Source organism: Morone saxatilis, unplaced genomic scaffold (genome assembly GCF_004916995.1).
Source record: "Morone saxatilis isolate NCDOM2014 unplaced genomic scaffold, NCSU_SB_2.0 Contig5, whole genome shotgun sequence".
In the NCBI taxonomy this organism is placed as follows: Eukaryota; Metazoa; Chordata; class Actinopteri; family Moronidae; genus Morone; species Morone saxatilis.
Window position 1 is genome coordinate 21205761 of NW_023340095.1, and position 14560 is coordinate 21220320.

At 38.7% G+C, this 14560-nt stretch overlaps 1 protein-coding gene across 22 annotated transcripts in view; it reads left to right on the plus strand.

Moving 5' to 3' along the window:
• neb (nebulin) overlaps positions 1-14560 on the plus strand; it is a 53980-nt gene that overhangs the window by 33178 nt on the left and 6242 nt on the right. For 10 of the 22 annotated variants that reach the window (XM_035677137.1, XM_035677158.1, XM_035677136.1 and 7 more), the window contains 22 exons: positions 851-955; positions 2023-2124; positions 2258-2365; positions 2470-2574; positions 2672-2776; positions 2884-2988; positions 3127-3231; positions 4008-4118; positions 4221-4331; positions 4480-4581; positions 4857-4961; positions 5506-5595; positions 7535-7648; positions 7951-8055; positions 8683-8787; positions 9488-9592; positions 11261-11371; positions 12259-12372; positions 12757-12861; positions 12982-13086; positions 13498-13602; positions 14047-14139. In XM_035677137.1, coding sequence (XP_035533030.1) covers positions 851-955; positions 2023-2124; positions 2258-2365; positions 2470-2574; positions 2672-2776; positions 2884-2988; positions 3127-3231; positions 4008-4118; positions 4221-4331; positions 4480-4581; positions 4857-4961; positions 5506-5595; positions 7535-7648; positions 7951-8055; positions 8683-8787; positions 9488-9592; positions 11261-11371; positions 12259-12372; positions 12757-12861; positions 12982-13086; positions 13498-13602; positions 14047-14139 — 2316 coding nt within the window. Of the gene's footprint in view, positions 1-217; positions 320-850; positions 956-2022; positions 2125-2257; positions 2366-2469; positions 2575-2671; positions 2777-2883; positions 2989-3126; positions 3232-4007; positions 4119-4220; positions 4332-4479; positions 4582-4856; positions 4962-5505; positions 5596-7534; positions 7649-7950; positions 8056-8682; positions 8788-9487; positions 9593-11260; positions 11372-12258; positions 12373-12756; positions 12862-12981; positions 13087-13497; positions 13603-14046; positions 14140-14560 lie in introns of all 22 variants that reach the window. The other 12 variants (XM_035677145.1, XM_035677150.1, XM_035677152.1 and 9 more) reach the window with 9 other exon arrangements.

The window sequence follows — 14560 nt, forward strand, 5'->3', positions numbered from 1 at the left end:
AAAAGAGCATGAATGTATAGTATTATTTGATTATTGCCTATAAAGTTTATAACCTGCTCTTTTTCTGTGTAACCATAATACCAGGTGTTTAAAATGTGTCCATTGTTCTTCAATATCAACTTAACCTTCCTTTGTCCCTTGGAAAAGTCTCATCACATGATAGTACGCATTGTTTTCTGGACCTTTGTCTTTAACTACCTTCTGACATTCTGAGCAGAGGGTCTACAGAGCTAATTATGAGAAGACCAAGGATAAATTCACCATTACTACAGATGATCCTAGATACCAACTGGCCAGGGAGAACAATAAGATGAGCCAGGTAAACGCCCTGGTCGTGCTGTATGACTGGCCTGCCTCCTCCGCTGCAACCTCCAGTCCACTCCTCCAGACCTCTGACACTGGTGCATGAGGTCATTGTCAGACCTGCCGGTGGTTGGCGTCGTCGCATGGCTATGATAGTCCTTCCAACACGATAAATTTATGTATCAGCCTCAGCTCGTTCTCTCTCTTTCTTTTCGTCCCTCACAGGTTGTTGCAAACAGTGCCGCTCAAATAGCAGCTGGAACGCTATCTTGAGTGAGCAGGACTCTCCTTCATCTGTACTATCAGAGAGACGGTTCAATCACTACTTAACTAAATTAAGCTAATTAAATCTTGAATATGCCAAAACAAGCCATTATCAAAGCTGAAGATGATGAATTCTGTCACTCTGATGGGACAGATGAGGACAAACAGCTCCTCCGTCACACTTGGATCTCTGGAGTACTTCTCCAGTCCTCCCAGTGTTACTGCTGTTCTTCATGTGTCCTCAACTATGGCATGCTGTGTGTGTCGTTGTGTGTGTGGACAGGCATTGTATAAATCCAAAGCAAAGGATCTGCTAAAGAGTGGCTGCAATGAGCTACTCCGCCCTGACATCCTCACAGCCCTTTACCAGTCCACTATGGGCAGTAAGGTAAACAGACACAGAGTGGTGAGCCATGGTAACTCTGATCCCTGTCCACAAACAAGCAGAAAATGAGCCATGTGTTGTTTTTAGAAAGTCACCAGGTTTACTTTCTTTCTCCCTGCTGTTTCTGGACAAGGTCTTACCACATCCCATACTCATCCCGTAGAAACTCCTTTGCTCCACTTTAACTCCTAAAGGGGTTTTTAACTTCCACGCATTCCACTCATGCTCTAATCCCTCCATCACCTATTAACTTCACCTCATGTCTCATTGATTACCTAACCCTTGATTACCTCATCTTAAAATGCAGTGCAGTAGTTGCCCAACAGGCATACAGACATACCTAGAGTCAGATATGCAGCAAATTGCACCATTACCACATTTTATTACATTAATTAATTAATGCTAAACATTAAAACCTCGATTTTAGACTTTTCTTTTGTAGACAATTAGGAGCCACTCTGTAAATACTACTAAAATGCAAATCAAAAGTATGACATTTTTTTATTGTCTCAACCTCATCTTTATTGAGTCAGCTCTGTATTATCAGGCTCAGAGTCAGTCAGCAGTAGCATAAGATGGACTGTTGGTCACCATGAACTTTGTGGGCAATGCAGACATTCATGACTAATTAGTGGTAACACGTGTCGTCCTCTTTATTTTCACCTGGAAAATAACTCCCTCAATGTTTGTGCATGTTTCATAAAGCATGTTTTTATAGACATATGCATGACATTTCATTCATCAGACACACTGTTATTTTTAGTCAGGTTATAGTTACATAATACATGTTAGTCAACTGTTTCTGACTTCGCTATATTGTTAGAGAACTGTCCAAAACAAACAAGAGCAGTAGATGAAAGAGTAAAGAATCTAGTTGTTTTATTATGTAATAATAGAAAGTGAATGTTTAAACTGATTTTCTTAGACAGTTTTTGTATTTACTCTAGCTGCATAAATTAAAAGCAAGGCTAGTTGTCAGAATACACATAAATAAAAGCAAATGATTATAGCGGCATATTGATTATGAGTGATACTAACTTTTCTTTTTACACGTTATCGTCCTCCATCAGTGGAGGTACAGGGAGCAGTATGAACGTGCCAAGGACAAGTTCACCTCTGTTCTGGAGACTCCTGAGTATGAGGCCCACAAACGCAGCAAGAAAATCAGCGATGTAAGTTTTTGATTTGTTTTTGTCGAGTGGGTTAAATGTTTAAGTCAAAATTAATTATTCCTAATGATTTTTTTTTTCATGTTTTGGTGTCTTTTGAAATGTTCCTGACTATGTGATGATTATTATTCCTTAGATCATCTATAGGATGGAGTACAACAAGACCAAGGCTAAGGGATACACCTTGCCTTATGACACTCCACACCAACAGCACATGAAGAAGGTTAAGGACATCACCAGCAATGTAAGTCCCACTCAGACTAGCTGCACTTTGAACACTTTTTACAGAGACACAGAAAGACAAAATATGAACTACTTTTTGTGTTTGGTGGTTTGTTTTTCATGCAGCTCAAGTACAGAGAAGTGTATGAGAAGAGCAAGGCCCAGATCAACATGGACCCTGAGGCTCATGAGATCCGCGCTGCGAAGGAGGCCTACAAGAACATCACCAATGTAAGTGTCTTTAGCAACAGTATCAAGAAATATCAATTTCTGTTCTATGTTGATTCAAGTTTAACATACGACACATCCAATGTTTTTACGTTTTTAGCTTGACTACAAGAAGAAATATGAAGCCACCAAGAACAAGTGGATCTGGACAGCCGACAGACCTGACTTCATCAATGCTGCCAGGAACTCCTTGCAACAGAGTGATGTGAGTTGCTTCTTCTTTCACTGTGTGTGTTTTATGTGTGATTTTTTTTCATTTTAACAACACCAGACAGTGTTGCTCTAATTTTGCTCCCATTGTTTCACCGACAGGTTGAGTACAAGTATGACAAAGAGATGATGAAGGGCTGTGTGATACCTGTGGTTGACGACAAGTTGACCCTCCTGGCTATGAAAAATGCTGAAATGGCCAGTGATGTAAGTTTTTCCATGCCTTTATTACCATCTTTATGATAAAATGTGAGTTATTTGAGATGACTAAAGCATCTTTAGTCATCTCAAATAACAAGACTGCTTCAGAATTTAATGTTTTATGTTTAACATGCGCCCCCCTAGGTGAAGTACAAAGAGAAGTATGAAAAGGCAAAGGGCCACTACATGCCAGTCCAGGACACTCCTCAAATCCTCCATGCCAAGGCTGTGCGCACTCTGGCATCAGAGGTAAGTATCATTCAGTAAAAAGTCAACCATTTTTTGTACACTTAAGAATTTTCTACAGGTTAAGAATAGAGTTGAGAATGGGTGAAATTCGGGACAGGGGAAATGGGGGTAGATGTGATCATGGGGCTACTTATTCTAAGTGTCTCTGGTTGTGAGTACACATGACCCATTATGCACAGTTGACAAATAGCAGTCTTTTCAGATATTCATTGTCATGTCATTAAGCTATACGAGCTTACAAACACATTTTCTAGATATTATCACAAATTACTCATCTGGTTTAAAACAGGTCAGATGACATCAACAATCTGTTATTTATGAGAGCCATAGCAGTGCAATAGACAAGTAAAAACAATTTAATAATACTCTTACATATATTACAAAAAACAAAAAGTAAATAACTTAATAAATTAATGTCGACTAATACTACTCATTTAATGAAAAAGGTTATCTCATTTGAGTCTTTTTTATTCTGGTGAAAGCAGCAGCTTGTTGGCATATCTCTGTTATGTTATTAAATATTCAAGACTCAGCATACACACAGTTCTTGTTTTTAAAACTAATAAAAAAGGATCCAAGTTGAATTTCAGTACAATAGCATTAGCAAACTCTTGTTTGTTTGTTTTTCCCTACATAAATCACATTCATTTAACTTTAATATTCTTTCCCCACCTGCAGTGGCTCTATGCTCCACCAGAGGAGCTTGCCTCACAATTGCATTATACTAAAAAGCATTATGCATGACTTTAATATGTGTTCTTCATTTTCATCCACAGAGCAAATACAAGGAGGCCAGTAAGAAGGACATGCAGTCTGGTTCATTCACTACCCTGCGTGAGACTCGTGACACTGTCCACAGCAAGGAGATCAACAAGCTTGTCAGCGGAGTAAGCCCATCTCACATTTATTTTATAACATGAGCTCAGCCGTCTCATAATGCTGTTCTATATTTTTGCGGCTCGCTTTGACATCCATTTTTGTCTTTACAGAAATTGTACAAAGCGAAGTTTGAGAAGGATAAAGGCAAGTCAGAGTATAACAACATGAGTGTTCCACCTGATGTCCAGCATGCCATGGCAGTGGCCAAGAATCAGAGCAGCGTAAGTCATATTCAAAGTTGTGCTAAAACATATTGATTATAATTTCCAGCATATTAACTCTACGTTGAGATAGTTTCACCTCTCCTGTTTCTTTTGTCAGTTTTTGCCACATGCTTTATTCTGCCTTTTCATCTGCCCAAACCCACAGGTTTCCTACAAGAAGGATGCCAAAGCCAACCTGCACTACACTTCTGTTGTGGACCGTCCTGACATAAAGAAGGCTACCCAGGCTGCCAAACTTATCAGTGAGGTAATCAATGCATGGAAAAAGCTCACAGGCAGAAATATGCAGAATCTCAGTGTGTACAAGTCTGTTTTTTTACTCACACAGTTAGTCATGAATAGATGTAGACTCACATATGAATATGTCCCACCACTCAGTGCAAGTTATCTGGCCCTTTAAGGAGAAGAACGGCAAAGCAGAAGTGCGAATATGTCACTGGCACCAGCCATCACCCACTATGAAGTCCACCACTGCAGTTTGTACATTGTTCACTGATTCTTGTTTGGTCTTGTCTCTACCAGATTGGCTACCGTGACAAGGCCCGCGAGGAGGCCAGCCGTGGAGGTTCTCTGGCCCACCGCCCAGACATCGCTCTGGCCACTGAGGTGTCCAAGCTGACCAGCCAGGTACAGCGACCACAATCAATCGTCTGTCTCATGAAGCCTCATGAGCCAGTTGTGCTGCATTCCCACAGATTCTGTACGGTTATCATCTCCTTGAAATTGTTTCACTTTATTTTACATACAAGATGGCTGGAGTCTGGAAGCCATATTACACCAGTTATGATCATCAGCTGTCTGCCACTGTCAGATCCTTCATTAAGCTAATATTTGCAGACTAGTATTGCTGTGGTAGATGCTTAGCAGCAGTCCTGTAGGCCTAACGATAGAACTAGCAGCTCTTCCATAGCGCTTCCTCTGCCATCCTGCATTATAATCCATGTCTTAATCTGTTGTTGTGATTCCATGAAAGTAGATTTACATGTTTAACTGCTCATATCATTATACATGTCTCACCTTCATCTTTAAACCTGTCCTCTTAAACTGCTCCTCTTCCTCTATCCTTCTATACTTTACCCTCAATATTCCTCATCTCTGTCCTTTCCTCTCTCCTTCCATAATGTCCGAGTCTGTGTGTGTTCTCATCCCTTCATCTCACTGCGCTTTGTAGGTGGAGGCCAAGCCCTCCCTCCATGGAGCAGCTTCCTATGATACCCCCCAGATGCGCCACATTAAGAAAATGAGTGCCGTGACTAGTGATGTAAGGAGGTTCATGTCCTGAAACTCAAGGGCTGCTACTATGTGTCTGTCTCCTCTGTCTTTCTGTTCCTTTCCCAATATGTTGACTGACTGATTAGTTGATTTCTGATCTACTGCAGCGTTCACTGAGCCTTTTTATAAAAACAGATTTGATCCGAATTATCAAATCTTACAAAGTTATTATGTTGGTTTGGCTTGCAACCCTTTTTTGTGCAGTTCAGCATTATGTGCACCCTCTGCTCTTTTGTTTCCCTGACAAGCTATGCCTTATTGCTAAGCATAGACACGCATTGCATTACTGCTTTTGTTGCACTGGTGCCAATACTATATGTTAATGAATCTATTTATTTTGTTCAGCATTTTTATGATTTTCCCACTTTTCCCACTGACTCATTCAGTCAGTGTGGCTGTCACAAAACATGTGTATATCCACTAGTCAACTATGAGTTACTTCCTTTTTGATCTGAACCCTAGTGGGCAGTGTAGGCTTTTTTAAATGTTGGTACAAAGTTAACATTGCAGATTAATTCATTATTAACACTGGATTTACACATGTTTTTTTTAAGGATATTGCTTTCTCTCACTTTCTCTCTAAAGCTGACTGATCTGCAGAACAATCCAGACTCTCTCTGAACCACAACCACAATCACACTGTTCACTTCCATATATACTTTATTATATATGAAGTCCATGTCGTGTTTACGTGGATCACAGAATGTATTAGACTCTGTTCACACTTGGCACTAAAATGCATTATGGGGTGGTCAGATCAGAGGTGGGTTAAATGCACATAAAGGGTTAGGGTTACCAAATAATACCATATAGTGTAGCGGTAATATAAATGTAGGTCAACTTAGTCAGCTGTAACAACACAGCTGAAACAACATAAGGTAAGGATCAAAATAGTGACAACAATTACAGTTTAGCAGCAGTTTCCAACTGAACAAATCAAATAGGAGTAACCAATTGTCACTTGAGATGCATTCTAATGTCAAGTGTAAACTGCAGTCCACTTCAGCTAAATCCAGGCACAGGCAGGATACATCTGGATGCAAGACATTAAGTCTGAACAGCATCTCAGGACATCTCCACAGCTGAACTGTTTGGTCTGATTTAGAAGAATCCTCACATGATTACTTTATTAATGTGGCAAATGCTGCCAGACAAACTGCAGTGTAAACCCAAACAACAACAATAACAACAAGCAAACGGTAGTGCAGTTGGTTTGCATTTAGAAAGAAATTCGGACGAACCACATAGTTTGTGTAATATAAATTCAGATTCACCTGATTTGTCTTATAGGTATTCACTACAGATGATGTGCTTATAACAAACTGTCTGTTCATTTGTTCTTTAAAGACAAAATGAACCCTTTGAGTGCACTTTTATCTAAAGGGCCTCACTGAGATTAAAAGTCTCTTTTGCAGGAGTGTGCCGACCAGAATGAACTCTTCATGTTTACATATCAGGAGTCGTTTGTGATATGACAGAATGAGCTATTTAAAAACCAGGAACATAATACAAAATAGAGGACTTTCTTCTCAAGCCTGGAACCAAACGGCAGATGTGAACACACCCATAGAGGCCGTCTTACTCTCTAAGACTAATTAGCACTATGTTTGATGAATGAAAAAGGCAAATGAATAGATGCATGAAAAAACACTTTCAGAGGAAACAGTTTGACTACAGTTCTTCTTGTATAACAAGGGATACAGACCAAAGTTAATACTTTAAAGCATACGGTACGCAGCATATCAACAGCATTTACACAAGCATTCCTATAAGGAATCTGAGTTACTCATCCCTTTTTATACACTCCATAAATGCATAATGTTCTTTAAATGTTTCCAGTGGGATGGAGTCTGGGAACCTGGCACTGTTTTTTCCCTCCCCAGCAGGTACCACTCACACTAACTCTCACATATATCCCACCCCAATAGGTGAAGTACAAGGAGAAGTTTGACAAGGAGATGAAAGGAAAGAGACCACAATATGACATGAAGGAGAGTAAGATTTACAAGACACTGAAGGATGCCAGTGAACTGGCTAGTGAGGTGGGTGCTCACACAACCGGCATCATTTCACATCACCAACAAGACGGCCTAATTTCTTTGTTGTTCTCTGTTTATGTAATAAAAAATAAAAAAATAATAGTAGTTCCTTATTAACATAATAAACCCTTTAAGGCTAAAACCGACTAAGCCCAAATCTGTCATAAAACCTTATCAATAATCTAAGGCAATGACCATATAAGTCTAAGTCTAAGTCTCTTTCTAATATATCAGTTACAAAGGTCACCCACTGTGAGTTATGTTCATTTTGTAATTATAAGTGGGTCTGCTAACACCATCTGCAGGTGAAGTACAAGGGTGACCTGAAGAAGATCCACAAGCCTGTGACTGACATGGCTGAGTCTTTGTCCATGCAGCATAACCTGAGCACCAGCAAACTGTCCAGCCAAGTAAGATCTCATCAGCCTTTAACCCCTCTCTCACTCCCTCCCAGGAAGCTACTGGGAGTCAGTTCAGTTTCAGTGCGTCCTCTGTGGTTCACTGAAACGGGTCTGAACTCAGTGTTTCCGTCACCCCACATACCACTGTAACAATCGACATGCTGCAGATTATTGACCATCATCCAAACGTCCATTATTCTGTGACCTCATCTGGTAGTGACCCTTACCCTTCTCACCCTTTACCCTTTGACCTCTGCCCTTCCCATACTATCACCTATTGTAACCTCTACTCCCTTCACTCTTTTGTTCTGATTTATTTCCTCCTGTAGTTTGTACAAACCTAGTTCTTTTTTATTAATGATCACTTAACAAACCTCCCTTCTCCATTGACACTAGATCATTTTTCACTTAATTCTTAACTACCTTTTTTAATTTTCACTTGTTGTTTTGTCAGCATGTCATATTTTTTGACATTGCTAAGACCTGTTTTCACAGTTATAATGTTACAATTTTTGTTTCTGTCATAAGATATGTTTTTTTTGTACTATGCAATGGATGGGAGTAAACCCCAGACAGACGCTCTTTTTCTCGTTTGCTGTACTGAGCTCTCTTACTTGACTGGGAATTCCCCCGTAGTACTGCTACAAGAAGAAATTTGAGGAGAGTAAGGGTCACTACCATATGATTCCTGACACACCAGAGCAGCTTCATCTCAAGGAGGCCTCTGAACTTCAGAGCAACGTAAGTGGTACAGACTCTGGGGGTCAACAAACACTCCACAAAGCACTACTGTGAGTTTCAACTGTTAACTATTTTCTTAAAACAGATGTGTACATGATATCTGCATCTCAGATCAAAATTTCCTGCACTCGCGGGAGGCTGGTGCTGCAATATAATTCCAGCAGAGATAACATAATACACATTTGGGTAATAAATTAGCTTTAACCTAAATGTGTGACAGTACATCAAATGGTAACATTTATTTACAAATGAAGAATTTCAAATGGGTCAAAAACACCTGCAACTGAACTAAGATTATTACTTAATTAAAAACAAAAAAAGTCTAAAGAATTTACAGGCAGAATATCATTCTTGAAAGGACCACACATTGCCTTTTTTTATGACTAAAAAAGACTTGTCATGACTTTATGACTATGGTATGGAGTCATTAATGCCCAGACAATATAATGATCAATTATTCAATTATTAAAACATATCTGAGTTGTGTATTTATTTTTGATACATTATCAGTATGAGATAATGCAGTATAGACTCAAATGTATCTGCATTTACATCAACATTAGCATTACAGTAGAAAAAAATAATGCTGATTTCTGTTCCTATTGTACTGAAAAGAATGGGAACCTTTATATACGGTACCTACCACGATCAAATTGCCTGTTGAAAACAACTGACATTACATTTGTGTGGGCTGTTCCAGGTGAAATACAAGGAGAAGTATGAGAAGGAGAAGGGGAAGGCCATGCTGGACTTCGAGACACCCACATACGTGACTGCTAAGGAGGCTCAGCACATGCAGAGCCAGGTAAACACCCTGTCTGTCTCCTCTGTGTTTAAAACGGCTGCAGAAGCAGTGCACTTTACAAGTCTCTCTCTCAGTCTGAAGACTCAGTGCCTGCCATGTATTAACCTGTATTATATATAATGCCTCTAATGTTATATATTGATATGTTTTGCTTGTTGGATGTCCAGCTATTGTTTATATTAGACTTACTGAATGTTTGGAAAAAACTTTTACAGTGCCTTTAATGCCAGTTGTAAATCAAGGTTATTTGATTGATTAGTTGATTTTGTTCATTTTTGGACAGTTCAGATCAGTAAATTGTTGTTCACAGTGTTAGTCCTTCACCATTTTCCACACTTAACTAGCTGTGCTTATAATAAAAAAAACTGGAGGAAGGCAGTGTAAAATGTGCTTAAATTAAACTTACTCAACGCTTTGTGTATTGTTGCTCCCTAATATCATACTGTCATGATGCAGGGATTACAAAGGTAAAGTATATGCTTGTCTCAGTCTGTGAACATTTCTATGGAGCCTGGATTATAGATTTTTACATTATATGTTTCAATATCATCAGTTAACACATTCATTTTGATTATAATTTTTCCTGTGGAAAAGACTCTATACATTATAGTTACTTTCTCACACTTCACAAATGCTCTTATACACATGCACAAATGCACACATGTAAAGAATGCACATATAGAGATGGGTGTCATTATAAGTATGAGGATGATGCAAACCTTGATGAGGTAACTGCATTGTGAACTAGCACTGCTTGCATGTGGTTGTCTGAGCTCTGTCTGTCCCCTGTCTTATCTCTGTGGCGAATAGAAAGACTATAAGAAGGACTTTGAGGAGTACATGAGGGGCAAGAACCTCTCAGGCTTGGAGGTCACCCCTGCCATGATACATGTCAGACACGCCACCAAAATAGCCAGTGAGGTAACTAAAGGATAATTTGTCCCTGACCACCTCCCCTATTTATCTCACCCATGCTTTATAATCGTACTAAGACTATACCACAACCACGGTCCTGCTTTCTTTTCACCACTTTCCTTTTTTTAATCCCATATGTTTCCTCCTCATTTGAATTCTTGCAGGTCTGACCATGCTGTTGATTGCATGATTCACTACACAGCCATAAACTATTAATAATGCAACACTCATCCATATCTCTTCTCTCTATCCATTGTGTGACTTGTAGTAGAATAGTTTTGTTTATTTGTATTTATATCTGTATCCCGATTTTGGACTCCTAATTTCACAGTCAGACGGTTTAGGTTGAATAGTCTGCATGCATGCATGCAATCATTTGAATGATGCCGCAATGTTTTTAAGTGATGACTTGAATTGTTTTATTGTTGTTTCCATGATCTATCTGATAAAATGTGGTTTCTCCTTGTCTTTTATCAGGATTTTTGCCAAAGTCACCAATGTCTCCACTCTCTCTGTCAATATGTGACTGATTGTAACAATCTTCACATTCTTATAATGATATAATAGACCTAAACTCTGAATCCGTCACTGCTTGAGTTTCTTTTTTTTTTGATGGGAGGTTTGGTGACTTTGAGCTCAAAGGGGCAAGCAACAGTGCTTGCCCACTGTATTGTACTGTCTGTCTGTATGCCTTGGCCTGGCCTGCCTGTGTGCCCTTCTCTGCAGTCTCTCTGTTCTTCTTCCGTCCTGTAGAGAGAGTACAGGAGGGATCTAGAAGAGGGAGTGAAGGGTAAAGGGCTAACTTTACTGGAGGAAACTCCGGAGCTTTTGAGAGCAAGGAATGCCACTCAAATCCTGTGTGAGGTACGATTGAGTTAGAGGTGATGGAAACGGCATCACGCTCTCAACCGAGTGCCTTCCCACAATCCCGCTGAATCCTATCCCCTTAACCGAGCTTCATCATCACACTAAAAGGGCAACGGCTGAGACTGACACTTGTTCCTGCTTTGTGACATGACTAATTTTCCAGCATTTTCCTTCCTCTGATGTTTATGAAATGTCCTCATAAGCGTAAATTGATCTTCACCTTATTTCCCTATGATTTTCTCTTATACTACTGCAAATATTCCTAAAATCAACCTCAAATGTACTCAAAGCGTATTTTATTTTTTGATTTAACATGTAATATTGTATATTCTCAATATTCTATACTTTAGTTTATAGTTCACTTGGGTATATTACAGCACACATAGACAGGCAGTCACAGCTCACCTGCAATACAGGAGGAACAAGAGAAATGCTTGAAAATGTGATCAGGGTACAAAAAGCCATGACCTTAAATCATTTTAACTGATTATTTTGTCCATATGCTCTGGGAGGCTTTTGAGGTTGATGTTTGGAGTGCATGATAAATGTAGCACTGTAAAGCAGTTGAGATTAAAGATAGATTTAAATGAACTTTAACTTTGTCAAAAGTGACTAATTATGCTTTAACAGTTTAACAGTTTCTTTCAGTTTTGAGTGGAGCTTCACACACTCCGCTCTCCAGTTATCATATTTGTTCTTTAAAAAGAAATCCTTAATTTCTTCTAACCTTCTTTATTCACCATTCCCCTAGGCCTTTTGGTTTTGCAGCCCTCCCCCTGATATGAATAAGTAGATCCTGTTATTTATAGTAATTTACCAGTAATGTCTGCTTTTAGCAAGTGTGGTGCATTTATGTAACACTTTATCGACTGTAATATTTACAGAGAGAGTACAAAAAATCACTGGAGCAGGAGATCAAGGGCAAGGGAATGTTGGCTTTGGCTACAGACACCCCGGACTTCATGAGGGCCAGGAATGCCACTGACATCCTCAGTCAGGTCTGAATCATATTATATAACACATTGAATTACTTTTGAGTAGTTTATAATTTGTATTTTGATGGGCAGAAAAAAATTTGCTGTAATTTGTAAAATACATTGGGAGCTTGTACTGTATTTGTGTATTTGATTAAATTATCTTTATTCACAAACAAGACACATTTTTATCTTCAGACTCAAGGCCACTAAATGCCTAAAATGTGATAATATCGCTTTGTATAGAATTCTTTTACATTTTTAAACTACAAAAAACTTAAATATATTTTCTCATATTTTATTTTGATATATTTGATGATAAAGTATTTGTAATTTGCTAGATACTGTATGTATTTGTGCCCATCTCTGCTCACAATCTGTGCTGACTGATAGTTTTCTGTTCCTTAGACTAAGTACAAGCAGACCGCTGAGATGGACAGGGCCAGCTACACATCTGTCATTGACACCCCAGACATCATCCATGCTCAGCAGATGAGGAACATTGTCAGCCAGGTAGAATACCGAAAGATTTCTTACCTGTACATCTGGAGACACCAGTACTGAAATACTATCTAAATCAATTTTAAGTCTATTTCAATTCAAATTCCTGCTGTTTGTGTTTTTGTCCAACAGAAAAAGTACAGAGAGGAAGCTGAAAAGACCATGTCTCACTACGTGCCAGTCCTGGACACCCCGGAGATGCAGAGAGTCCGTGAGAACCAGAAAAACTTCAGCACTGTAAGTAACCGATGTAAATGATGAGCTATGCTGGCTGTCACTGGGGCAGCATGTATTTGAGCGTTGTACTACAGCGTTTGACCTACAGTATGAAATCAGAGGTTCTTCCAGTGTCTGTTGGCTCTGTGTTTGTCTCAGTGTTTGCTGTAAAGTATTATCCTCAATACTTTTGTATGGTTGTAAATGAAGCGTCTTGAGTTCTTGTACGTAAAGCAGTGTTGTGTTTTACACAGTTGTTTTACTCAGTGAAAATAGCTTTTAAGATAATCCTGAGCAGAAACTAAGATAAATGTTTTTTTGGTCATATGAAAAGTATTTTCTATTCTGGTTTTGTATTTTTTTTCTTTTTTTCTGTTTACTTCCTTATCATTGTGAAACATTTTAACTGCACCTTTGTTTTTCTCCTTATAGCTTCAATACCAGATTGACCTTAAAAACATAAAGGGCAAAGTGTCTACTATAAAGGACACTCCTGAAATGCTTCGTGTTAAAGAGAATACAAAGAATTTCAGCTCGGTATCTACTCCAAAATATATATTTTAACATTTAACATTTTTCCTTGATTTTTTATTTAATTTTTTAACTTTTTTTCTCATCTTTAACAAACCCTGATATGCAGCCCTAATTTCTTTAGACCAAACAGATATTACTTTAACCTTTAGCAGCATTTTAATTCTCGCAACTAACCCATGACAATTTGTGGTATAGTGTAACATTTATACATTTATACTCTGTTAGTGCAGAGCTTGTGTGTTGTTAAATACTTTGATCATGTTTGTTGTGGAAGTGTCCAGAGAAAATTTGTCCATTTAAACATCGAGTTTGTTTCATTCCATGTGTTTATGTAGATGTGTGTCCAGTTTTGCTCACACAGCTAAATCAAGCAGCTAGTCCTCATTATCCAAGAGTTTAAATCAGGCTAACCACTGGTTGCTGCTTTCATTTCTCATTCATGTAAAGATTCAGTACAAAGAGGATTTGGGAGCGGGAACAGCATTGCCCGAGACCCCAGAGATGGAGAGAGCCAAACGCAACCAGCAGAACATTAGCACGGTACTCTACAGAGTGACCTGCCCTCCATCATCTCCTCCTCAACCAGTCTTCCCTCCATATTCCGTCCTTTTCTAGTGTAGAACATAACCAGACCTGTCCTGACATGTAATCTCTTCAAATGATTTTTTCAGTTTTTACAGACATTATTTATCATACTTTTTAGGTTTTTTTTTTACTAATTACAGGATTCTTATGATATTTCATTACATCTAAACCCTGAAGTAATTAACTAAATATCATCCATTTTAAAGCAGAAACAATGTCCCCAACTACAACTGAAATATGTGAAAGTGGGTTAAACTAACAATGTGTTATTGTGGGTTGTTCCAAAGTGTATGCTGTTGTTATGAATGGATGGATGTGTCTGTGTCTACAGTACATACTATATGTTTGTCCCTGTCTTACTCTGTACTTGTGTAAC